This window comes from Candida orthopsilosis (assembly GCF_000315875.1).
Source record: "Candida orthopsilosis Co 90-125, chromosome 5 draft sequence".
In the NCBI taxonomy this organism is placed as follows: Eukaryota; Fungi; Ascomycota; class Pichiomycetes; order Serinales; family Debaryomycetaceae; genus Lodderomyces; species Lodderomyces orthopsilosis.
The window spans coordinates 234,977-261,548 of NC_018298.1; the positions used below are offsets into that span (position 1 = coordinate 234,977).

Consider the following 26,572-nt stretch of genomic DNA (forward strand, 5'->3'; position numbering starts at 1 on the left):
GAAAAAAATCATATGCAACGCTACCAAATTTGGAGTTTATTAAAATAGTAATTAACCCACAAAACAAATAATTTGATCAAACAATTGAAAAGAGAAAGTTAGAGAGAGACAAAACCAATTTTAATTTTCAACAATTGAATAAAACACAGGACTATATTCCTTCTTTTAAAATCATATTGAGTTTAACTATCTTTTTCAGAGGTCTGTAACATCGATTGTGTATTAGATACATTTATCATAATTCTCCCAGAACCCAACACAACTTTACCACCTACAGACTAATACAGTTGTCCTTGCATTTTGCTTTGAGAACGTGTTGCAAACCAGAACCCTCCCCCCCTTCCCCATCATTACACCTGTAATAGATAGTGACTAAAACACCAGGCTTTATTAATTGGTTTTTCAATCAGGGAAACATTGACACGCACTGCCTTGAAAATAATTTTGTTGTCGACGATTGTGTCAGTGGAAAGTCGGTTACACATCACATTGAATTTTATGCACACATTTATTGCATGATTTTATACTTCACCCCGCTTACATCCCCTATCAATTATGCTTATTGAAAATTCTGAGAACGAAAGGTATATCAAAACCATCAATTTTGGGTGTTATCCCAAAGATGTATTGAAGTTTCAAGATGGTCAAGATTTCCTTCAGCAATTGGTATTTATTGACTATCAGTTGAAACTCTTAATACAAAATGAGTTTCACGGAGAAGAGTTGTCTTCAGTACAGAATATAATAACTAATGGAAATTCTTCTCATTCACCCAAAGACAAGTTATCTCAATTGATAAATTATACGACTTCAGTTAGTTCAAACTACCACAAAACAACAAGAACTTATGAGAGTAATTTATATTATACGGTATTGATGGCACATTTGCTATATCTCGATGGTAATACATACGAAATGAACAAGTTACTCACCTCCATCAAAGTTTCCTTCCAAGTGAGTAAAAATCTCAATGTATCCACAAGTGTATTTGAATTTATTCAGTACTTGACTGTTCGATACTATGTCCTTCTCGGATTGAGTAATCAAAATGGGTTATCCATATGGACTGATTATCTAAACTACTATAACAAACCATTTGCCAAATCACACGTGATTGCTAACCATTGGTTAGACTTGCTACTTGAAAATCTTGCCATTGCTTTAACTAAAAATCGTACAATTCAACTATCATTTGTAAACCAATTGACTAAATTACCATTTTACAAGAATAAATTGGCAATTATCGCTTTTGCTAATTTTCTTTTACGTCCAGAAAGTTCAAAACTTATAAACAGAAATTTTAAACAAGAGTACACTGATTTTTTGGTGGTTGATATTAATGAATGTATTCATCTGAGAGTCCAATTTCCTGATGCTAGTGATGAAAACACACAAGTTAATGATTTCACCAACAACTTGTATGAATCATTAAGTTACGTACCGTTCAATTTGGCCATTTTTAAACCTGATTTGTCAAAACAGTTTTTAGTTGATGCTATGAAAAAGACGTATCAGAGTAGAGTTGTCATATCTAATTTTATTTACACCTTGATTGATTTAAACGAGTATGATGAAGCTTCAGCCGCTTTTAATACGTACATTGACTACTTGGAAAAGGATCAAGAGTTGAAGAATGGCCATATCGAAGATATTTTGGCCATTATTGATACATACAGTACTTGTATCATTCATTTTAATCCGCTCAAGTCGTTCAAACACAATCCAAAGTTCAAGTTTGCTGATGAACCAATTGTTTTACAACACTTGCATAAATACGTCGAACAGTTACAAAACTACATGTTGAAATTAGGTGAATTGATTGATTTGACATATGATGATGAAAATTATGCTGGTGATCGAAATCCACTTTCATTTTTGTATCGAAAATACAATTTAAATGTATTACAACCAGATCATTCTCAATTCATTGAATTGATTTCAAAGGCTTGGCATTCGATTGGATATTACCACTATTATTTATCTTTATGTGAATCAACTAATCAAAAAGTACTTGATGGTCATGTATCACAAGTATTGAAGAATTATAAAAACTCGTTAATTATTAATTCAACTGGTAATGTGGTGTATTTGTTCCATTATGCTTTAGCTTTGGCGAATGTGGGTCAATTGAAACCATCATTAAAGTTGTGTAAGTTTATCTTGAAAAGGTACCCTGAATCTTTCAAGACATGGAATCTTTTGGTATTATTGATTACATCATTCAATAATAATGATGATGATGTGAACAAACCAGCAAGTTTCAATGATAACATTCTCCCAGACAATTTACTCAACGATGTTAGCAAAGTCAATGGTAATATGAACGGAATTGATCAACAAGTGGATAGTGGTTTTACTCCTCCGAAATTAGAAATTAGAGAACCAGAAAAATTCATCAACAAGGCATTAAACATTTCTGGATTGTACATCTTGAAACACAAGGAAAGAGATATCAAGTTACCTACTGATGCCAAGTACGAAATTATGCAATTGAAATTAACTCAATTAGCAGTATTGGAATCTATTCATGGATCACAATATATGATGAATTATATCTCAGAAGTTTTCCTTTTGTATCATGAGCTTTTTGAAGTATCTTTCAATACAATTAATGGAACTGGCTTGGCATCTTCGAAAAACTTTGGCGCCAATGAAAAATGGTCGCATCGACCAAGTTTTATTGACCCCGTTGAGTTGCAAAATGTCGGATCAAACGCCCCAGCACCACCGCGAGCTAGTTCTCCAACAAATGCCGCTTACTCAGTAACACATACACTGGCAAAGACTAACCCTGTGGCAACGAAAAGTGTTTCCCTTGTCAACGAAGCCAATGGATCCCATGTGAGAAGAACTCATACAGTTGATCGATTGAAACGACTTTCGAAATTACCCATGTCACTTCCTAAACCAGGCTCAAGGTCTGATTCAGTAAACAGAAGAGACTCAGTCGTATCTCAATCATCGTTGAAATCAGGTGGAGGACCAGGATCACGTATCAAAAAGCCTGACTTTTTCAAAAATGGCAATGATCTGAAGAATGCATTACTGGAGAAATCTTTGTCACCATCACCATCACGTAATGGTGTTATTCAAAATTCAAATGCCATCGCATCACCAGCCCCAGTCAAACGTAATCCCCCCGCACCCCATTCAACACCAAAAGACAATGTTCTTGAACGCAAGTTACTTCAAGAGTTGTGGCTTTGGACAGCACGTGTGTTTTTAAAGAATGATTTGCATGATGAATGTGAACAATGTATTGGTGAAGCTGAGTTGATTTATGAACCAAATATCAAGACATTTATAGCTACGGGTCAATTAAGTTCCAAAACCAAGAAGTTCTTATCATTACAAGAGTATGAACGGACATTGGAAATCTTACAGCGTACTAATAAATATGACAAGATTGAATTTGGTTATGCAATACTAGGATTGGCGAAATTGTTCCTCATCGATGATATTTCCACCAAGAGTTTATTCACTTCGACAAAAGATATGGATGCAGCAATCATAAGGTTGAAGAATATGTTGGAACAGTTTTCATTAAGCTGGCCTGTGGGCTCTAACAATGTTGAAGTTTGGTTTTATTTGAGTAAAATTTATGAAATTATTGATGATAAGATTTTGTTGACTAGAAGTTTATGGAAATGTGTTGAATTGGAAGATAGCAGATCAGTTAGGAGTTTTGAAGTTTGTAATTCAAGTATGTAAAAATAAAAGAGAGAGAATTTAGTTGGTTTATTGATTATTTAATAAATAATTTGAGGGTAAAGAATTAGAATTTTGTATTGGTTTCTGATTGTTTTGCGAATACGGGGAGAACTTGGTGAAAAAAAAAATTGCAATTTCAAGATGTGTTCATTTTAGCAATACATACAACCCCGATTCCTTTTCCAAATGTCAGAAATAGAACCAAAGAGAATAATATACTGCGGTGTGTGTTCGTATCCACCCGAATTCTGTGAATTTGGCATATCTTTAGCCAAATGCCAACAATGGCTCCAATCCAATCATTCGGAAATCTACGCCAAACTCTACCCCAACTCCCCATCAGAAACAACAACCTCAGACAACGGTGACCCAGTTTCTACAATAGCTGCCGCTACATCATCTCTCTCTATTGACCAAAACAACAAAATTCAACAAGATTTAGCCAAGAAGCAGCATCGTGAAGAGATTAAACAACAAAAAGAACTTGCTAAGAAACTAAGCTCGAAAATCACCATTAAGCGAATTGAAAGAAATAAGAGAAAGCATATCATAAGTATTTCTGGATTAGAAGTTTTCAATATTGACTCAAAGAAATTGGCAAAGACATTTGCATCGAAATTTGCTACAGGGGCCAGTGTGACAAAGAACGCGGAAAAAATGGATGAAATTTTGGTCCAGGGTGATGTTAGTGATGAGGCGAAGTTGTATATTGAAGGATTGTTGAAAGACCAAGGCTTGGAAGATGTTAAGGTTGAGCAAGTTGATGATAAGAAGAAGATTAAGAAGGCTGCTGCTGCTGCTGCCGCAGGAGGAGATAAAGGTGGTAAGTAAGTAACAGATGTGTATAGATAATGAGAAATCAAACGAGGTGATGTGATTTGTGATGTAGATATTTTACTATCTTGGAGGAAAGGTAGATACATTAACCATTCTGGTTGAACATGCTAGACTTCGGAAAAATAAACATATTGCTTAACAAAAGTTATTCAGAATTGACTCAGCTACAAAATGAGCTACTTTCAACTAGTAAAATTGCAAATTTTTGAATTATGCATTGTTTGTAGAACTTGTGGCGCCTTTTCATTTCCGCGATTCGATTCCCCGTTGATGCAAACTTTTATTTACACTCGGCGGTTTCATAACAAAATCCACATCAGTCATTCATTACACTATTTCGAATACATATATCAAGAAAACTCATAATGGCATATATATACAAGCTCAAACCTATCTTTCCCTTATGTGATTAATTTTGAGATTGATACCTTCTCTTCTTTAGATCCATTAGTAGAGTTGGTGGCAGCTACAACAGCACTATCGACTCCAGTTTTCGGCAATTTCAATTCACCATTTTTACTATCTTCTTCTTTGATACTCAATGAGCCGAAATTCGATACTGATCCCAGCTTAGGAATCAAATGCGATGACGGAGCGTCAACAATAGTGGCTGCTACATTAGATGTAATCGATTGTGGACTCGCTGTTCTTGATCGTGATCGTGTTGGTGAGCGAGATCTTGATCTAGAGTGTGATGCAGTATTTACCTCGGAACGTGAGTAAACACGATCACGTTCTTCTCGACGGTGCTGTTCCTCTTTCTGTTCCTCTTTCTGTTCCTCTTTCTGTTGTTGTTTCAAATCTGGACTTGTTGGAATGGAATTCATTGACGGTTGTTGTGTGATATGTGATATACTAGGAAGAGCAGGTGATTTTTCGGGTTGAGATGCTGGCAATGTTGGTTTATCCTCTTTGGCACCAACATTGGTCATTGAGATTGGTGACAAAACTGGTGCTGACCTCAGTGCTTGTACAGACTCAGAATCTGACTTGAGCGAAGGTGAGACTGATGTTGAATTCGATTTAGATACACTAATGCTAGGAACTGAAATAGGGGCAAGTGGTGGCAACTTTATTTCAGCATTGGAAGACGGTTGTTCTTGATGTTGTGGTTTGATTTGTATATTTTGTGAGGCCAACGTTGCAGCATTTGCAGCAGTTGACATTATTGGCGTTAGGGATGGTAATTTTTGATGCAGTTGTCGTTGTGTTGGCGATACCGATAATGTTGTCTGTGACTCCTGCCCCATGGATGATGCTGACAAAATCGATGGCGCTCTTGCTCGTATTGAACTTGGTGTTTGTTGTTGTGGTAAAGGAAGACTAGGTTGTGATAACAGTTGTTGTGATGTGTTCGTCAATATTGGCATTTGCGGGACTGGTGTAGGTTGCTGAGAAACTGGAACTGGACCAGGAAAAGCGGATGTCGGCGCATATACAACTGCACCAGTGTTAGTCAACACAGGAACCAACGATATTGGACCATAAGGCGATTGCATCACAGCCGTAGAAGGCAAAGATGCGCCTTGTCCCATTTGTTGTTGCATTGGGATGAATCCACCATTATTAGCCATTATTGTTGGATGTGGTGCTGGCGCATTCCCTACCGATGCAAGAACTGGACCATTTTGTGCTTGTTGTTGAGCAAGCAGAGCACCAACGGAAACCAGCTGTTGCTGTTGTTGTTGTGCATCAGCAGTTTTGCCTCCCTCCAATCTCTCTTGTCTCATGCTTTGATTATATTGAGCTAACCTTAATGCATTTCTTGCCTGGTTGTCGAGGTTCAAATAAGCACAATGAAGTTTTCCTTTTATGCAGTTGAGGCATGATGGTAATGTCTCATCACATTTAATCCTTCTCTTTTTACAAGTACCACAACCAAGATGTGAATTACGATGCTTTCGGCGTGAATTCCTCTTTCTTTTAGAGGAGAAAAATTCTTGCTTTAATTGAGCATATTGTTGCTCTTGTCCTTGTTCTTGCTGTTGTCGCTGCTCACGTGTGTTTGGCAACACAGGCGATCTAGTTTGGTGTATCTTAGTGACTGAGCTGTTCGGAGTTTGTGTGTGATTCAACGACATATTCCCCTGATTGGGTATTTGAAGCGGTTGTTGTTGTGTATATTGTGACGGTATAATCTGGGATACAAATTGCAGCAGGGGTGGAAACGCTGGTTGTTGGATAGGGAATGACGATGTAACGGCAGCAAAATGTTGCTGCAGCAGTACTAGTGCTGGCAATGGTTGTGTCGGTTGCAGTAGCCTAGGCTCCTGGTGCAACTGACTGATGCTTGGCACCCCGGGAACAAACGAAACCTTATGTTCGCTGTCTACCAGCGGTGTTTTTGAATGCGAGCCTGGCTTTTTCGGTGGATCAGGATTCTTTAATGCTTTTTGATACACATCCATTGTAATTTGTCAGCTATGTAGAGATATGAAACGATGAATCTTTGTTAAATAATTGTTAGGTGAGCACAAATGAAACTTCTGGTCTAACGAATAGCGTCTAATGTAGGAGAATCGTCCTCTATTTCGAGATGAAGTAATCCCTTACCCTAGTGAGAAGTTACTAAGAAGAATGATTTATAACGGGAAAAAGATTGTACCTTGATGTGTAATTTTTTGAGTTTGGGCGATTTTCAATTTCAGTTCGTATGACATGAATGTTTAAGACAAATAGAAACGAGCACAAAAAAGATCTTTTTATTTTGTTTAATTAAATTTTATATTTTTTTATGTGTTTTGTTTCTGGAGATAATGACGTATGTTCTTATACTTCCGTGAAGTTGGACCAACCAATTTGGGTAACATTACTGTTCCCAAAACTGGTTGATCCCATCATGGGACCAGATCTAGTAACGCCTGGTGTTGAAATACCCTAATACAACTAAAAAGCCAACATATAATATTACCCTTTCTGTATTAATTCAGGAACATAAAATTTACGGGAAAATTTGTTCTCAACATCGCCCGAATGATTACAATGGAATTTTACGAACAAGGCAATGTTGTGTTCACAAAACACAAAAGAAAAAAAAGCACACTCAAGCGCCCAACGAAATCTTAGTGAAGGGCTGAATTTTGGATTGTTCTCCGGCGGCAATAACTGTGCGGCAACCAGGGAATCACGACACACAACACTCTTTTCACAACAGAGCTTTAGCAGTTTTAAAGTTATCGTTCTTTCTCGCCTAATTGTCTATGCAACCAACAACAACACATTTTACACAATAGAAAAACAACAAAGAATTTAGAGCAATCTAACCAACACAAGGCTTTTTGCATTGCTTCGCATCGCATGGCTTACAAATTTATATCATTTTGTCTTAATATATTCTTAAGAATATATACGACACGTATATGTTGCAGACACAGCTCGGATCTTTTTCGTCAAATCTAGAGATTAGCCGTCTACCCGTATGCAACGATTTGTAAACAAAAACCCCGTTCTAGAACAATAGTAATTGTTTACTTGGCAAAGCAAAGCGAGCCATTGTAATTTTTTGATGAGTGAAAGGTGGAATGAGATATGTAGCAATGTTCTGAAATTGCCGCTGTTATTGTTTCTTTCTCACTCAAGCGACAAAAGTAGAAAGATTAATAATAAATAAACAGAATAAAGTAGTGGTAGTGTACCACCGCACAATTCTCTTTGTTTTTTTTTTGGTTGTATGACAAATTTTTCCAATCTGATTCACGCCCCCTGAAAAAGACGAGAGAGAAGAAAAATTATTATCAATGTTGTTTATTGTTCTTTCTCCCCGTAATGTTTATTTCTTAGTTTCCTTTTTATTTGACCATATTAGTTTTGACGCAACTGTAGAAGCTACATTCACGTGCTCTTGTGCTTTTTCAATCAAGCAATCAAGAAAAAATCGAAAATGACTACTACTCTTAGACAAATATCAAACTCACTCGGAATCTAGATTCCGAGTGGAGTTACAAAAGAAGAAAAAAAACTTGACGAATAAGACATCGGAGTTATACACAGAAAAAGAAAAAAAAATTTTTTAGAGCGTTTCTCGAGTAGCCAACTGTGCATCGACGGAGAATACGAGAGAATACATAGCCACAGATTACACAAAAAGCGGTAGTTTTTGGAGAATAATAGAACTATAAGCGGAAATGCGGAGTTACTGAACCCCTTCCGTTATTTCACTTTGGTCTCAATCTTAAGCTCTGTGTTTCATGAACTGTCCTTCCCCAGCACAAATCAGACTCAGCACTTCTTTCTTACAATCATGACTCTGCTTATTGATTGCACGCATATAGGTTGAGAGTGTTTAGCGGGAAGAAAAATATTTTGTGCACTAAACTTTAGCCGCTGTGAGTATGTAACCATGTTGTAATGCAGTATAACAAGCGGTGCATCTTCGGTTAGTAACATAGTTTAATCAAATACGGATAATTAAAACTTAAATTGACTCGGGTCGGAAATGACTCTATTCTAGGCCATCTGTTCACTTAGTAAGCAAATAGCTCACACTAGTCTTTTTGCTTAGCTACCAAAGGAGCCGCGGAGATGCTCAGGTTGATGACAAAAGGCGTGACTTACATACTTACCAATTTAAGTATTACAACCTTGAGAGAGCGTATGAGGTTCAAATGCAAAACGACATGGTTGTACTCTAGACACCTAATCTTTGTTAGTTTAGCTCTCACGAAATGCCACTAAAGCGGAGAAACTTAAGAGGTGAAGAAGAAAGTCTAATGTAATGGCGTATGATTGTAAAGGAATAGATCTGGTGAGAATTGTAGCAGCAAACCGTTTTGGGATCCGTATTTACCTTTCAATGTCGTAAAGCCCTACCCGTATCTGCATAGAAACCGGCTTTAGGATTTCTACACGACTTTACCTTTCAGACAAAGATGAACACCTCTTTACATCTTTGCGCACCTCATATGTTTCCTATCCATTATATAAATAACCGTACGACTACAGATCACTCGAAGATTGGAGTCACCCATATGCTACACATATACGAGATATTCATATGACAACATGACGCCCAGTGCATTGAATTGAAACATAAAACACGAGTTTGCACATTAGACAGGATGAGAGCACCTCTGTGGCCACCGAATTTTGAAGAGGCTCATTAAAATTGTTAGAACGGCAACACTTAACGACACAACCTGTCTAGATAATTGAAAGCTTTTTATTTTCAACCCATTCTTAAATTTCTCTTTCTCTTGTTTTTCTCGTGAACAGTCTCGCGAGAATTGAGTTGCAAAAAAATAAATTGTACTGTTGCTCCATTTTATAGAAAGAATATTTGCCTTAAAGCATCTCTTATTATGAGTAAGTGCCTTTTCTTCTATTAAAGGTCTTTATCACATGCGGCTGAGAAAGCCACTAAAAGTTGTAATATCATATACTGTCGCTTTTAATTAGTATAACTTCACTACTCTCAATTAGGTGGTGACAAGAATGGAAATCTAGTTAAAGTCAAGCTCTTGTAAATAGCTCGTAGAATACAAGTGGCCGCTGGTTGTGAATGAAAATAAAGCAAGGGTACAAAACCAAAAATTTAGCTAGAAATTATGCTTACATAATTGGAAACAGTGAAAACTGTTGAGAAACAACAATTCAAGGAGTGAATCCACTTGGACACTTGAAAAGGGTTTTGTAAGTAATCCAAAAGCTTTCCCCACTCTACGTCTTGTTATATGATAAAGTCTGGTACATGGGTCTCATACGGATATTGCCGAGGGTAAAGTATGTCACATATGGAAGCTTGGATGAGTATAAAAGTGAAATCATGCAAGCGCACATTTCTATAAGTCATGAGAAGGTAAAGCTTCTTAGAGATTTGGACCGTTTAGCAGATAATAAGCGGTTAGAAAATATATTGAGTCTATCTCATGTAGAAGTGGACTCATCTGTTTTACAGCAGAAGCCCATTGTTTAAAAACAGTGAACAAAGGTGGCATGACGAATTAAAAAGCCCAGTATAAAAAGAAGAAACATTGTACTAATTCCCTGAAATGAAAACAATAACAAATAACCAATAAAAGATACTAATCCTTCTACAACTGTTGGTTACAAACTGATGATTCTGCATGTATACTCTACTCTGTGGACTATTTAACTTTCATTGCTCTTAGCGCGGTGGTGTATGTATCTCTTTACTAGTGTAGTTTATACGGCTTAGCTCAAATCCTCGGATTGAATTATAGATAAACGAAAACGCAAATATTTAATGTAGAAATGCTAAATCCATTTTATTCATATAAATCAATAGAGTGATTTTCTTACGAAGAATGCTACTCGTGGGGAATAGGATTACGAAGGCATATATCATTATGCATAGACGCAATCACAAATACAAAGTATTGGACCCGGATTTTTCTTAAGCACGGTTTTTGCACAGATTTTGTCAAGAGGGGTGAAAATTTTATACCAAAGGACTTTGACCATGGACCAGAGAGGCATTCAAGTTTATGATGAGAGTTTCAAATCCTTCCTGTACCCAAAATAATTAAAATTAGCCCGTGCTATTTTGTTCTATGCACTCTGAGACATAAAATTGAGCTTCACACGTACGCTCATTCTCACTTCTGCGATGAACCCCTTATGCACAAGCTCATTACCATTTCAAGAAGAACCAAGTTAGTACAACATATTACATGTATAAGGCTCTACACTATGACCGAAGTACCGAAAAGTCCAACCTCATCCAAAGTCGTCACAACCTCACCGCCGCATCTGCCGTCACTACATCCTCAACAATCTGCCCCTACATCCCCATTTTCACCACTACAACCTGAACTGAAGGATGAATCTGATCGAAAAGAGATCACACAGCATCAACAACCACTACAACAGGAACCACAAACCAAACAGCGCAAGCCTCAAACGGCCGAAGAATTTGCTCACCAACTTGATCTTTGGAGAGCATCTGGACCCCAGATCAACACCGAAACCTGGCTTTACGAAGATGTAGAAAAGCTCAATCCTATAGAAAGCAAAGTCGATAGTGCTAAACTTCTTCATGCCTGTGAAAAGGCATACTACTTACGTGATTGGAACCAATGCTTGTTATTGTGCAATGTAGGAGCCAAGCTATTTGCTGTTGATTTGGATGAAGTTGGAGATGCGATGAAACAGGATTTGCAACTGACTAGCAGGCGAAAACGATTGGGTAAAAAACATGAGAGAAGTGTCGTTGATTTGTTTGATATAAAGCAAAGATGTTTGAGTCGAATGAAGGAGCTTGAAGCTGAGCTGACTATACACTCATAAGTATATACTCAATATCAAGTTTAGACTAGAATTGAGGACTTATCATACTTGGAAATTTTCTCTTAAACAGATGATGTTTTAGTTACAGAATGATTGACGAGTAATTATCATACATAAGGTCATATACAATAGTGAAAACATTTAACCATTAATATTCTCTTCGAAGTTTTTCAGTAGACCGATCGGTCGTTTCTTGAATACATTGTAGCTCCTTCTTGATTCACTCTTTTTTCTAGCCTTTGCGTTAACCTATCCAGAGTCTTCACATCTATACCGCTCTATTTGCAAATTTGATGAGAGAAAACTTCAACACAAAAATAGAAATTTCGAAAACCTTAAAACATCCGTCAGATTTCAACCTACTGACACAGCAAGGTCACCCCGAAATAACCCAAAGAGCATATCATCACTACCACAATGGATAGCAAGTCTTTAGAGATAATATCACAATTCAAAGACGCTCTTGCCTCCGAGAGCAAACTTGATTCAAACGTGGCTAGTAGTTCATCGACGAAAACTACAACTTCTGAAGCCAACGATACTCTTCCCACGTACAATCGTGGTCTCAAGTTACATTTCCAACATCCGTCACTAGACAGCCTCAATACAAAATCAGTAGAATATAATGGCGACCAATATACCGTATTGACTAATCATTCTATTGAACGTGGTAATGTGAGAAATAAAAGGAAATGGAGTCAGTTTTATAATGACCATAATGGCAACGGAGGAGATGAAGATGATGCCGAGTGGTCAGATGAGGACGAAGATGAAGTTCACCCATTGAAACAATCGCGTATTATTGAATTATTGTCACCAATTAATCATCCACTGGAACTTGTTACACATCCAGCTATTTCAAAAACATATCAACTGCAAACATTGAATAAATTAGCAATGGAATTGATTGAATTGATTGAATTTGAGCAAAATAATCTCAACTGGTTGAACAAGTTACTTCAAGTGTTGAATGGTGAAGATTGGTTTTATTTGTTGGAAGAAAATATTGGATTAAGAGATTATGACCACGGATTAGATGAAGACAAAAAGAAGTCGATTGCAAAGAAGAAGGAGCAACTAGTCACTACAGATAATGTACTAGATACATCAGACAGGTTCAAGAGCGAGGAAGAAGAACAAGCTGATCCATTTTTTGCGTTACCAACAGCAGTAAAGAGATTTGAGGCATTTCAAGAACAATTGGACGCTAAAGATGAAACAGGTGTGAAAGAAGAGCTTATCAATTATTTGCAAGTGAGTATACAGAGACAACATGAGTATATTGAAAACCTAACACAATTAAGAAATGGGTTGGTTCGAGCAGACAGGTTGAAGAATGATCTCTATAAATGGGGGCAGGAGATGCACGATAAGAAAAGCTCGTGATAACAAAGGATATATACTTGGTTATAGCAATCATAGTCGTCTTGCTCACTACATCCTCTACTTTTCAGTCGATTAACTTAGTTTTATACATTAAAATTAGAATCTATTAACCTACTTATTCGTCTTCGTCGAATTTTGGTGCCAAGTAGAATCTCAAATATCCACCAACATCCAATTTAAATTCGAACAAAGCAGGGGTCTTATCAGCTAATTTGATAGTAATTGTACTTGACAAACTAGCAGCTTTAATAATATCATTCAAATATTTCAAACCAAAAGTTAAATCAACAGGATTATCCAAATGAACACTAACACTCTCTTCAGGTCTATCCATATCAGTATAAGGTTTCAATACCACACTTCCGGTACCAGTTTCACCTTCACTAGTAAATTTAACAGAATCTTTAGTAACAATGATGTTTAACGATTCACTCAAATTTTTCAAATCTCTAACAATTTTAGCAAATTCAGAACTTGGCATATTAATAACAGTATCATATTCCATATCATCAATCTTCAAAAATTCCGAGTCAATATTCATCAATTTCAAACTATATTCACTAACCCTTTCTCTTTTCTTGTCTTCAAATATGGTCATAACACTATCTGGACTATCTTCAGCTAACAATGTTAAATAATCTTCGTTTTGGCCACATTTGATAATCTTGCTAAAACTTTCCAAATCTATTCCCAATGTGACATCTCTATCACATCTGTACTCACTAAATGCAGTTTGACCAACTAATAATGATACCAACAAAACACGTGAGTCGTCGACTGCTTGAACAGTTATTCCATGCTCAGTACAGTTGAAATTACATAATTTGACACAATCTTTAATTGAGTCCACAATTTTCTTTAATAAAGTTGATTCATCAAATTTTCCTTCCAACATGGTGATTTATCTTAGTTTGATTGATTGATAGTTTCGCAAACAAAAAGAGGATGGTGGGTGGTTAAATGAGAAATTTTTTTGTATTTTGATTTTTGAAAAACTGTATCCCTGACGCGTCGAATGCTTTATTAATTGCAAAATTTCACTATAGGCGCGTTTCACAGCGTGTAGAACACGTAGAACATGTCAAGCATTTAAAAAACGACACTAAAACATGTGTAAGACTCGAAGAAGAGGTAAAGCACTACAAGCTACATTTCAGTTTCACGTACATCCAGTTTTGAATTCTTAATTGCTATGCTAAGCTATGTAATGTGACCGTTGTAACTCCTCATCCACGGCACCAAGCACACGCCTTTTACTGTTCGGGGTTACTAAAAACAACAACGAATCCCTCACAGCTGAACAGCTGGTAGGAACGCGATTCTTGTGTGTGACTTGTAGCTTAACGGTAGGATAAGTCTATACGCATCATGTGTGTTCAAATAATAACGGTATAACCTTTTCGTTCGTAGAAAACCCAAACTTTCATACAACCTCAATGCACCATTGTTTATTACCTCTGTTTCTAACATAATCTCATCGGCATTGTCCTTGATCATTTTGTCAATAGTCAATTTCACCAAGTTACTAGCGATGCCTTTTTTTCTATAATTGGGGTCAATCACCAACATACCAATGTACCCCCTCATTCGGACTCCCCGATGTGGTTCAAGCTTAGATATTATGACACCAATTATATGATTTTCATGCTTGACAATGAAGCAATATTGTGGCCAGTTGTTCAAAAAATACCAATAAACATAGATTGAATATGGTTCAGACAAGTGAGTTGAAATCAATTCAGAAACACGTTTGAATTCATCTTGGTTTTTGATATCGAATTGACAATATGGAAATCCGTCAATGGTCGCTAGTGGAACTGCCATTGGCTACTGTATGGCTAAGTCTTTCAAAGCTAAGTTATATATATATAATTTTTTTTTTCGTTGATCTTGTGAAGAGATCCATCACATCAAACGTCACTTGGAGCCAATAGATCTGTAAATCAAGGGGAGAACTCTAAACATTGACTTTCGTTAAGTAGCATCTACAGGCTCCAAATCATTTTCCCCAGGGCCATAACGCCTGTCAAAATTGGTGTTATTCCCTGAATTGCAAATGTTTGACGTATATATCTGCTTGTATACAGGAGGTTTGGTTAAGTGGACAAACGGAGCACTGAGTCGCATCCCGGCGTCTTTCGGGTCTCGATGTGGCAACGAACAATACAAATCAAATCCAGAGCCTTCCCCATGTTTCGGCATGTGGGTGCCCTTGACATAGATGCGAAGAGACGTTACAGTTACCGACCTCACAATAGGGCGAGCCTTCTCCGGTTACGTCATTAATCCTTCGTTTGCGACAATTCCTTCACACAATATACTGGTATTTGATATATATTTGATGTCATTTGTTCAACGGGGCAATGAAACCCATATTGAATAAATCACAAAGTGGAGGACGGAAGACAGAGAGAAACAACGATAGAAATCTTTTTTTTTTTCAACTTTGCCAAGATTGCACTACCCTTTGAGAGTGTGTGTCGTGTCTTAATCATATAGAGAGATTCACTCGAAAAGAGGAGCAATTATAAATGATAATGGCTGTAACCGCTTGGTTGAAGAGTGAACTATGAATTAGGATAACCAGCGGCCATTCGTTTGAATATCTCCTCTGTATCATCCCGACCCAGCCACAATTTCCTTACGACTGTAAATAACGTGGTTATCTCCTCCGGTATATCAAGTGTCGTCCGTAATATGTATTTGAGATCAACGTGTGATTATTTGGTTTAGTGTAACATACGCATACAAACCAAATGTTATGTATGTATATAAAAGCAGGTCGATTTTCACCCACCTTTAAAAAAAAAGCGTCCATTTATAACTCTTCTTACTTTTCATTAATCAATTGACTTATCAATAAATTACCTAACTACAACATAATAATTACAATGGCCCCTCCAGCAGTATTAAAGAAATCCGGTGTCATCTATGGTAAAGATGTCAAAGACTTATTTGACTATGCTCAAGAAAAAGGTTTTGCTATCCCAGCTATCAACGTTACCTCATCGTCAACTGTTGTTGCTGCTTTAGAAGCTGCTAGAGACAACAAAGCTCCAATCATCTTGCAAACTTCTCAAGGTGGTGCTGCTTACTTTGCTGGTAAAGGCGTTGACAACAAAAACCAAGAAGCTTCCATTGCTGGTTCAATTGCCGCTGCCCACTACATCAGAGCCATCTCTCCAATCTACGGTATTCCAGTTGTTTTGCACACTGATCACTGTGCTAAGAAATTGTTGCCATGGTTTGACGGTATGTTGAAGGCTGATGAAGAATTCTTTGCTGAACACGGTACCCCATTGTTCTCATCCCATATGTTGGATCTTTCTGAAGAATCCGATGAGGAAAATATTGGTACTTGTGCTAAATACTTTGAAAAGATGGCCAAAATGGGCCAATGGTTAGAAATGGAAATCGGTATCACTGGTGGTGAGGAAGATGGTGTCAACAACGAACACGTCCAAAAAGAATCATTGTACACCTTACCAGAAACTGTTTTCAAGGTTTACGAATCATTGTCAAAGATTTCACCAAACTTTTCTATTGCCGCTGCTTTCGGTAACGTCCATGGTGTTTACAAACCAGGTAATGTTCAATTGAAACCAGAAATCTTGGGTGAACATCAAGAATATGCCAAGAAGCAAATCGGTACTGACAACAGGCATCCATTGTATTTGGTCTTCCACGGTGGTTCTGGTTCTTCTCAACAAGAATTCGATACCGCTATCAAGAACGGTGTTGTCAAGGTCAACTTGGACACTGACTGTCAATATGCTTACTTAGAAGGTATCAGGGATTACGTCTTAAAGAAGCAAGATTACTTGAAGACTCCAGTTGGTAACCCAGAAGGTGAGGACAAACCAAACAAGAAATACTTTGACCCAAGAGTCTGGGTTAGAGAAGGTGAAAAGACTATGTCCAAGAGAATCACCGAAGCTTTGGAAATCTTCCACGCCAAGGACCAATTGTAAAACTTAACATTTATATTTAAAGTATAGCCTTATAAATAAACTATTATTGAAACTTATTTATGTACGGGACGTCTCTTATATACATGATTTACTCGCTTCATATCCTTCCGTTTAGTATGCTCTGCACTTTCTTGTACTCAGGCATGTTATTGAATGGATCTAGTCTTTGATTTTGAAAATGTTGACCTACTACAAGATTAGCTTTTACGTATTTCGAAACACATCTGTCAATACATTCCGATTCACCTTTGGTTAATTCACCTTCTCCATACTCGTGAACGAGGCATTTTGCTTCACATCTTCGTAATAGCTTATTGAATGTATGGGCCATGGCTTGGAATTGTATTTCAGCCAATTTGATCTTCTCTGGATCAACAGAGGCATATGAGTACTGTGAGGAGGAACCAAGAAAGACTGACATGATCTCTTAGGTAGTTGTTGTGCAGTGTAGAGCCAGTGGTAAAAAATTTGCTGCAATTCAAGTTGTTCGGTTTTTCTTCAATTTTTTCTTCTCCATCAGAGTCTTCCCCCAAAATAGGATTCAAGCGGGAGCCACCTTCCACTTTATCACAACTATAGTTCTACAATGCACATACTTTTAACAAATGATGACGGGCCAATCAATGATGGCTCCTGTCCGTATATGAAATATTTGGTTGACGAAATCAAGGTATCCACCGATTGGGATCTCTCAATTGTCATTCCTGATCAACAGAGATCATGGATAGGGAAAGCACATTTTGCTGGAAAGCCGTTGGTTTCGACATATATATATACCAAATATTCAACAGAGAAGCCCAACCCAGATATTAACAAATACGAGGGTCCATTTGACCAACCAGTCAGCAAGTATAGCGACAACAAGGAGTATCAAGAATGGTGTCTCATCAATAGCACACCCGCGGCATGTGCCGATATAGGTATCCACCATTTATACAGACATACCAAAAACAAACCAATTGATTTGGTTGTTAGCGGTCCAAACTTTGGAAAGAATTCCAGCAATCTTTACATTCTTGCTAGTGGTACTGTTGGTGCAGCAATGGAGGCTGTTACTCATGGCGTAAAAGCTATTGCATTGAGCTATGCGTTCAACAGTATGGATCACGACTTCAATACATTGAAGGAAGCTGCTAAAGTCTCAGTCAAATTGATTAAAAAATTGTATGACGAGCTTAACCATCACCCAGAAATTGACTTATTTTCGATCAATATTCCATTGGTTGATTCACTCAAACTAGGTCAAACGAAGATTGAGTATGCACCTATATTACAGAATCAATGGGGATCCATATATACTCCACGAGACACTTTAAATGACAAAGGACAGATTCAATTTGATTGGACCCCGGACTTTAAACGCGTTTATAAGGATGGACTTATAGATCACAACCATACAGATAGTAGGGTCTTGTTGAATGAGGGTATAAGCGTCACTCCTTTAAAAGCTGCATTTCAGCTGTTGTCAACTTTGTCGGGTGAAGTAAATCTTGATGAAGCACCGAATACGTTGTCCACCCGTAAGACGTTGTTGATTACAGTTCCGGAAGATGTTTACGTATATGAACCTTTGGTGCAAGCGTTCAAAGCACTTGGATATAATGTGACCTCCGATTCTAAGCTGGCGCCAAGCGGGACTCCAGTATTCCATTATGGAGAATACGAAGACATCAATCTTGATTTGATCAATGATGCAAATTATTTTATTCCATCCTACATCTATCGTAAGGCATTGATACGGAAACACTATCTCGCGAACACTGTACATCAATATGTCGTCAAACACCCTAATTCAATATTAAAAAGAACTGTACCTGAAAATTATCAATTAGAACTCGATTATGCTGAATTTTTAGATGACTCGCTCGATGAAGCTTATGAGTTAAGGGACGCTATAGATAATGGTGACAAGGTCTGGATTGTAAAGCCAAGTATGAGTGATAAAGGTCAAGGTATTAGTATATTCAAAACAGTGGACCAGTTGCAAGCCATTTTCGATGCATTTGACAACGATGATGACGATGATAACGAAGAAGAAGGTAATACTGTACAGAAAAAGGGCAATGGCTTAATCTTATCTCACTTGAGACACTTTATTGTCCAAGAGTATATCGCAAATCCGTTGTTGCTTCTGGATTATGATAATAAGAAGTTCCACTTAAGAACCTACGTTGTTTGTCAAGGGAACTTGAAGGTCTTTGTGTACAAGAACATTTTGACATTGTTCGCGGGAGAGACGTATAAACAACCGACTGCTACCGACAGAGAAATTGATTTGAATGGGCACTTGACAAATACTTGCTTACAAGAGGAAGAGCACCCCCTAGTGGTTCCATTTTGGAAATTGAAAGGCATCTCACAAATTAATAAGGATAAAATCTTTAAAGAGTTGTGTGAAATAACTGGTGAATTATTCAAAGCAGCAACAACTGTAGACAAGCTAAACTTTCAACCATTGGATAATGCAATTGAGATTTTTGGAGTAGACTTTTTGGTGGATGAAAATTACAATCTATTTTTACTAGAGGCAAATTCGTATCCCGACTTTAAGCAAACTGGTGATGATTTAAAGGATCTTATTTACAAATTATTCAAGCTAGTTGCTACTGAAGTTGTTGACCCCATGATCACAAAGTCAAACAATGCTGAAGTTGATGCTAACTTGAAGCAGGTTCTTTGAGGTTTTAGGGAAGTACCAGAGTAACTACTCATATATGCTTTTATAGATATACAAGGATCATAAAAAAGTTGAGAATATCCATTTCTAAAAAGTGAATATACTCGAGACAAGCATTCTTGTACATGTATACCTTATTGTGGCGAGCATTCAAAGTCATTCATTGCCCGCTTTTTCCAACTCTCGTTCGACAATCGGAAAATTTCATGATTGAAAAAAAAAAAAGAAAAAAAATTTTAACAGAAAGGCATACCATTACAACTATAATAACTAGTGCTTGCATTTATCAACCTGACTGTTTTATTCATTGATCAATCAGTGCAAAAGAATCAAACGTGACAGATTTTGAGACAGCGTTGCTTTAGAAAATTATATCACACATACACATAAAACAAAATGTCGACGAATCGAAAGACTTTCAAGAACCAACTGAAAAGGTTCAACGGTAACAATAGCACATCTCCGGAATTGACCAGTTTGGTCGAAATGTTCCCTGATTGGGAATCTGATGAATTAAGTGGCTTGCTTGAAGAAAATGATAACGCGCTCGAGATTGTAATTGATTTAATTGTTAACAATAAAGTTTCCAGATGGGAGCCTAGTAAAAAGGACAAGCTCAAGAAAAAGGAACCAAAGGACGAAGTAGCCAATAATGTAAATAACACACACTCTACAAACCATACTTCATCGGGTGACAAAAAATTCTCGGGCAGACCAAAATCATCCACAAGACCACCTAAGAAACAACAATCAGTATCAAAGAAGCCCGCCAGATCGAGCGAAAAATCAACTACGAATGCCACTCAAGCTACTAAAGCAGAATCATCGGCAGAACCATCGGCAGAACCATCGGGCTCATGGGCAGCAGCGCTAGGCACTGATAAACCAAAAACCCAAAAGCAACAAGAACAAGCACCAAAACCAAGCGAGGAGGAATCTGAGGTCGGCGCTGAGGTAGCCACCGAAGAAACTAAACCAACTACAGAGGAAGAAGCTCCTCAAGAAAAGTCTCCAGTAGAGAAGACTAAACCAGTGTTAAAGGAAGCAAGCATTCCTGAGTTAAACCAAGGCTCATGGGCGTCAGCAATAACCCCCAAGACCAAGCCTAAACCAAAGCCAACTAAAATACAAAAACCACCAGTTGAAACTCAAGAAGTCCCAGAGGCAACTAAACAATCTGAACCAATCAAAGAAGCCACCGAAGTTGAAAGTCAACCACCAGCACCAGCTGTTACTGAAACCCAACAATACCAACAAATTGAAACTTCTCAAGAAACAACTGCTCCTGCTGTTTTCGAAAAAGCACCTGTTCCTCAAGCTCCACAAGTTGTTTTGCCTACCTCACAACAAGTCAACTCCGTTGGTATTTCCTTTGGCTCTTTATCGTTAGAAGCTGATGAAGAAACCCAAGCCCAGCCACAACAGCAAGTACAAGAACAATCTCAACCATCTCAGCAACAAGATGTTCAACAACAACAACAGCAACAACAACAGCAACAGCAACAACAACAACAACAACAAGCCGAACAACCACAACGTTATGGATCGTACGACCAACAGTCGCAAACCAGATTGCAACAAAATGCTGGAAGTCAACAACAGCAGCAACAACAACAACAACCAGCTCAATACGGCAAACAAGCTCAACAACCTACACAAAATCTCCCTACCCAACAAGCTCAATACGATTACTACAACCAATTCCAACAGCAACAATACCCACAACAAGCTGCTCAGCCAGGCTCTCAATTTGCTGGATACCCTGGTTACGACTACAGCGCTTACAGCCAACAAGCTTTTGGTGGCATTGCATCTCCAGCAGCTAACCACAATGTAGCTACTCCTACTGCTGCAAGTGGGTACGCTCAATATGCTCAACAAGCTGTTAATGGTGGCTCTATTGATGCTACACAAAGTCCAGTTGCTGCTCAAACTGGTTTGCAACAGCAATCGACTGCTGGTTTGACTCAACAACAACAACAACAACAAATTCCAACTCCGTTTGGCTACCCATACTACAATTACTACTACAACAACCCATATTTCAATGCTGCAGGTGCCTTAGGCTCAAATGGTTTGGGATCCATCGGTCAACCAGCTCAGGCTACTCAGCAAAATGCTCAACCTGCCAATGTTCCTGGTAGTGCACAGGGCTCAGTTTCCAGCAATGGTTTTGGTCAGCAACAATACTACAATCCAAACCAATATGCAAACAGATACCCTGGCTACTCTTATCCACCACAACCACAGCAAACTGCTCACCAAGGTCAAGCACAACCAAGCACTTCTGAGAGTGAAGGTTCCCAACAAAACCCCCAACAATCTCAAGGTCAATCCCAACCACAGCCAAACGCTCAACAACCTGTTATGCCACAATACGGCGGCTACCAACAATATCCACAATACGGATATCAAGACTCGACTCAATACCGTGGTGGATGGTATTAAGGAGGTTATTACAACATTCGTTTAACTACGAGAGGACACTTGAATCATCCAAGTAATGATGTAAAGATGTGAATACATTCGATTTTCGATTAGTTATTTACCTTGTAGAGCAATCTCTTTTACAACGCGGAAGGCTAATATCAAATCAAGTGAATTTCATTCTATAGAAATAACTTACGGAGATAATGGGGTGCCAAATTCTATGGATCCCCTCGGAGTTCAATGTACGAACTCTCGCGTGAGGCAACGGCAAAATGTCTTCACGTGACAAGGATTCTAGGTTAAGCTGTACGTCATTCGATTGAACGACGGACATCCCCTTGAGCAAACCTACCAGTTTCATCTTCAGTAATTTGCTATATTATCCTGTATGTATAGATGGTAAATGTAGTGCAATAGAGTTTGCTGTATTTTATAGTCACTACAAAACAATCACAAGGTTTCTTAAAGTGTTTAGGAAATCGCACCCGTTCAATATAGAAAATCGAAAACATTTACATAGTGACTTTTATACACAACGATCAATTCCCCCGTTCATGCTAAGAAGCAATACATATAGAATTTGTGGGTTAGTCTTCTGAATATTTGTGCTCATCTGTATATAAAAGCAACTTCTTTAACTCCACAAAGCGAAACTCATTTCAAAGATTCTCATCACCTACACGCCACATTGCAATCACGACTCTTTGCTCCAACAAATACACTTCATTGGATACAGTGATTGACGATGTCTGATATTTCATACTTGACAGTATACAATGCTCATGGGGGATCGTTCCTTAAGATACCGAAACCAATCAGATTTCCTACCCTACCAGATTTCAAGAACTATCTACTGCAGTCATTTTCCATAGACAATGTGGATGATTTATTCCTATTGAGTTCATTCGGCATCAAGATCAATTACAACTTGATTAATGACATCTCTGAGGTGTTTGTATATGATAAACGATTGTTTATATCGGACATTGATCGAAAATTGCTCGATTCGTATATATTACATTCTGTGAAAGACGATATTAGTCCACCACAACAGCTACCATTGGCTGATACTCGCAAGGCATATTCCAGTGATATATCGAATCGAATCAAACTTTATCAAGCATGGGCTAGAGAAATACTACAAATTAGCAATGCACTTGAAAGCCGTTGTCTGTTGCTAATACAGCAGATTAACACCATTTTCAAGTCTTTGACAGCATTATTCCAATTTGCAACGAGCTTCACGACAGAGGTTGAAAATAATTTCAATCATCACTACAACTACATCAACCTTATTAGTTTCAAAACATTGCATAAATCCTGGACGGAGAGTTACAAAAACCTACAGCATCTCCATGTTGTAAAAATCAAAGACAAAAAGTTCAAGTTGGTTGACTTTCTTGATTACGAATCTTTAGGTAGAGCAGCGGCGTTTGTGGCGAAACAACTCCCTTTGATCACTGGGAAGTTTGGTGAGTTGAACAATACAGCTAAGACAATGAAGCAAGACAGGGCGAGGGTGGACGAACTTATCGAAAAGGCAAGAAAGGAATCCATAGAGCGATTTAAGGACACAAATTTGAACGAAATGATGGAAACCGTGAAGTCGAAAGCTCAAAGTGTTGCCGCTGATTTTTCAAATGTACAGGGAGTGTTACTTGAACAAGTCTTTAACCAACATAAATCTCGGACCTCAATTGAACTCAAGAATGCCGCTGATGATTTGTATAGGTACTACTTGAGCCTAAAAGCGTTCAGAGAACAGCTCATTAGAGATGGACCAAAAATATATTCCATTATTGCTAACTTACAGATGAAAACCGTCAACCTCAAAACTGAAATAAAGTCTTTGATGGAAGACGAAATTGCAGAGAAATCAAACACAATCAACCACCAGACAATTCAAGATGTGAAAAAATGTGAGGACATGTTGTCTTTGACTATTGATATGCCATTATTGTTCGGTTTTGCTTTGATTGAAAAGAGGCGACAATTTGAATGGTATGACTTTTATTCCAAGGGAGTTGTTCACAATTTCAGTGAGCAGGTCACTTCAATTGGAGAACACGAAAGAGCGTTCAGAGAAATGTGGAACAAAAAAGTGGGGTCTTTTCTCAATTACATCAAAGATGACAACTTTGTGGGTGTATTACCGAACGTTGACATAACCCTTGTAGGGAACCGAGACAAGACTCAAAACTTTTTACTTTTGCAAAATGTCGAAATAGACAGGAATGATATCGTGGATTATATATCCTTGTTGGAGAAGTCACATGTTTCCACAAATTTTCATGAATTATTACGCAAGAATTTCCAGGATATGAAACAATCGACCAACAATATGAAGCGAATCACCAAGCTCATATCATCCTTAGGATCAGTTTCAGAGTTACAGACGGACAAAATGGGTAACCAGACAGGTAAAGAGCTGCTGGAGAATTTTGATCTTGATTTGAATGTTGTAAATGGATTAAAGTCGAGAATCAAGAAACTCGAAAGTCTACTTCACCAACAACAGTATAAAAATATTACCAACTGGCCAGTATTTCGCAATGGCAACTATTCTGACAATAGAGTGAGTATGATACTTGATTCCAAAGAGCCATTGTCTGCACCGATTGTGAAGTCAGATCCAACAAAGCTTTTGCAAAAGAGGACTCCTTCAAAGGAAAGTGTATCTTCCAATCAATCTCAGTTTTTAGATTCGTCAGTAGTGGATAAGCACCTTGATAATATTAAATTAAGACGGGCCAACACAGAGCTCACTGCTGAGAACGAACATTTACTCAGAGAGCAAGGTGCCAAAGACGAAACGATATTGCAATTACGACAAGAAATGGAGAAACTAAAGGCGAGTCATGCAAAGGAAGTTGAAAGCCTTGAGGGTAAGTTAGCCCAACATGAGGAGGAGTTTCGACTTTACAAGTTGGAGGGTAAATTAGATTCCAAGGAATTTGAGAATTTGGAAAAGAAGTTGGAAAATAAGGATCAAACTATTACTCAACTTAAAAATAGAATTTCAACCTTGGAGCAAGAACGAACAAATCATGAACAAGAAATGGCCAGTCTTAGTGAGACCATCACCATTTTACGAAGCGAATTAAACGACGCTAATCGGATGAAGAATGATTTATTATCAAATATGTCATCTAAAGAATCCGAATTTGCACAAGAGAGAACTACAAACAAGAATGAGCTTACAAGAATCAAATCGAAATTGGATGAAGTTAATGAAGATTATGAGAATCTAATGGAGTTGACTCAAGTTAAGCAACAAAAACACGATCAAATTGCTAATGAATTGAATACTGTGGTTGACACTTTAATGAATAAGCTTAAGTTAACATCGGAGAGTTTTTTTGAAACTTTTATCGAAATTTGTTGCATCTTAGAGTCAATGGGTCTATTGTTGATAAAAGAGGATGGTATCTTCAAGATTAAACGAGTGAAGGGGTTGAAATCGAAAAAGAGTACTGCAAATTTGGAGGATGATGTATCCTTCGTTTCTGTAGCTGCAACACCAACTTCAAAAGTGATTGAAGATATTGAAACGTCAATGAAATGGACAGAAGAAATATCATCATCACCCTATCTACCACCAGACAGTTCTTCCGATGATAATGAGATTGCAAATGTCGAAAAGTACAATGAAGAATCAGAGAAGCTAATATCCAGATTCAATAACATATTTGGTGGTGAGAAACCTCAATTTGACTTATTTATAAAGCTTATCAGCTTTAAAGATAATATTCAATTAGCCGATGAAAATTCAAGCAGTACAGGATTCTTCCTCAATGCTATATCCAAGAGATTTAAAGATGTTGAAGGTTTCGCTAAACGTCAAACAAAGGAGAATAAATTAAAAGATCAAGAGATTAGGAAGTTGGCCTCACGGAACAAACATAAGATTTCAATCAATTCTTTCCAAGAAAATGACTTGTTATTATTTCTTCCAACTAGGGATGATAATGTCATGGGAAATCACAACGAAAGTATACAGCCATGGGCTGCGTTTAATGTCGGTGCACCACATTATTTCTTAGATACTTCTAATTTGAACTTGAATGGTAAAGAATGGATCATAGGAAGAGTTCAACTGATTAAAGAGAATAAAGTATCACCTGAACAAATAAAGTCGTTGGAGCATAATCGATTTCAATTGAGTCTAGGAGTTACATGGTACATGGTACAAGTAATTGAAGATAAGTAATGTTAGGATACAATACTTCCAAATTTAGGTGGCTTATTCGTGAACAAACTATGAAGTACATAAAATGAATGGGAAAATGCCTGACTATAAATACTCAAGACTTAC

General features: G+C 37.6%; 12 protein-coding genes across 12 annotated transcripts; 8 read left to right on the top strand and 4 right to left on the bottom strand. All coding sequences in view use genetic code 12, as the record gives it.

Moving 5' to 3' along the window:
* Positions 1–555: 555 nt before the first annotated feature.
* On the top strand, positions 556–3,711 carry CORT_0E01200 (hypothetical protein; the record flags this gene model as incomplete). Its single annotated transcript, XM_003869793.1, has 1 exon — positions 556–3,711. The coding sequence occupies one exon, from the start codon at positions 556–558 to the stop codon at positions 3,709–3,711; it is 3,156 nt and encodes a 1,051-aa protein (XP_003869842.1).
* Positions 3,712–3,897: 186 nt separating this feature from the next.
* CORT_0E01210 (Tma22 protein) lies at positions 3,898–4,542 on the top strand (the record flags this gene model as incomplete). The annotated part of the gene is made up of 1 exon (XM_003869794.1): positions 3,898–4,542. One exon carries the CDS (start codon positions 3,898–3,900, stop codon positions 4,540–4,542), a length of 645 nt encoding a protein of 214 aa, XP_003869843.1.
* A 407-nt stretch (positions 4,543–4,949) lies between these two features.
* Positions 4,950–6,956, bottom strand: CORT_0E01220 (Zcf21 protein; the record flags this gene model as incomplete). Its single annotated transcript, XM_003869795.1, has 1 exon — positions 4,950–6,956. One exon carries the CDS (start codon positions 6,954–6,956, stop codon positions 4,950–4,952), a length of 2,007 nt encoding a protein of 668 aa, XP_003869844.1.
* A 4,168-nt stretch (positions 6,957–11,124) lies between these two features.
* CORT_0E01230 (hypothetical protein) lies at positions 11,125–11,793 on the top strand (the record flags this gene model as incomplete). Its single annotated transcript, XM_003869796.1, has 1 exon — positions 11,125–11,793. The coding sequence occupies one exon, from the start codon at positions 11,125–11,127 to the stop codon at positions 11,791–11,793; it is 669 nt and encodes a 222-aa protein (XP_003869845.1).
* Positions 11,794–12,210: 417 nt separating this feature from the next.
* CORT_0E01240 (hypothetical protein) lies at positions 12,211–13,179 on the top strand (the record flags this gene model as incomplete). Its single annotated transcript, XM_003869797.1, has 1 exon — positions 12,211–13,179. The coding sequence occupies one exon, from the start codon at positions 12,211–12,213 to the stop codon at positions 13,177–13,179; it is 969 nt and encodes a 322-aa protein (XP_003869846.1).
* Positions 13,180–13,294: 115 nt separating this feature from the next.
* Positions 13,295–14,074, bottom strand: CORT_0E01250 (Pol30 protein; the record flags this gene model as incomplete). The annotated part of the gene is made up of 1 exon (XM_003869798.1): positions 13,295–14,074. One exon carries the CDS (start codon positions 14,072–14,074, stop codon positions 13,295–13,297), a length of 780 nt encoding a protein of 259 aa, XP_003869847.1.
* Positions 14,075–14,469: 395 nt separating this feature from the next.
* On the bottom strand, positions 14,470–15,003 carry CORT_0E01260 (Mak3 protein; the record flags this gene model as incomplete). The annotated part of the gene is made up of 1 exon (XM_003869799.1): positions 14,470–15,003. One exon carries the CDS (start codon positions 15,001–15,003, stop codon positions 14,470–14,472), a length of 534 nt encoding a protein of 177 aa, XP_003869848.1.
* A 1,067-nt stretch (positions 15,004–16,070) lies between these two features.
* On the top strand, positions 16,071–17,150 carry CORT_0E01280 (Fba1 fructose-bisphosphate aldolase; the record flags this gene model as incomplete). The annotated part of the gene is made up of 1 exon (XM_003869800.1): positions 16,071–17,150. The coding sequence occupies one exon, from the start codon at positions 16,071–16,073 to the stop codon at positions 17,148–17,150; it is 1,080 nt and encodes a 359-aa protein (XP_003869849.1).
* Positions 17,151–17,247: 97 nt separating this feature from the next.
* On the bottom strand, positions 17,248–17,571 carry CORT_0E01290 (Tim12 protein; the record flags this gene model as incomplete). Its single annotated transcript, XM_003869801.1, has 1 exon — positions 17,248–17,571. One exon carries the CDS (start codon positions 17,569–17,571, stop codon positions 17,248–17,250), a length of 324 nt encoding a protein of 107 aa, XP_003869850.1.
* A 165-nt stretch (positions 17,572–17,736) lies between these two features.
* Positions 17,737–19,830, top strand: CORT_0E01300 (Pby1 protein; the record flags this gene model as incomplete). The annotated part of the gene is made up of 1 exon (XM_003869802.1): positions 17,737–19,830. The coding sequence occupies one exon, from the start codon at positions 17,737–17,739 to the stop codon at positions 19,828–19,830; it is 2,094 nt and encodes a 697-aa protein (XP_003869851.1).
* Positions 19,831–20,223: 393 nt separating this feature from the next.
* CORT_0E01310 (hypothetical protein) lies at positions 20,224–22,275 on the top strand (the record flags this gene model as incomplete). The annotated part of the gene is made up of 1 exon (XM_003869803.1): positions 20,224–22,275. One exon carries the CDS (start codon positions 20,224–20,226, stop codon positions 22,273–22,275), a length of 2,052 nt encoding a protein of 683 aa, XP_003869852.1.
* Positions 22,276–23,002: 727 nt separating this feature from the next.
* Positions 23,003–26,467, top strand: CORT_0E01320 (Atg11 protein; the record flags this gene model as incomplete). Its single annotated transcript, XM_003869804.1, has 1 exon — positions 23,003–26,467. The coding sequence occupies one exon, from the start codon at positions 23,003–23,005 to the stop codon at positions 26,465–26,467; it is 3,465 nt and encodes a 1,154-aa protein (XP_003869853.1).
* Between the last annotated feature and the right edge of the window lie 105 nt (positions 26,468–26,572).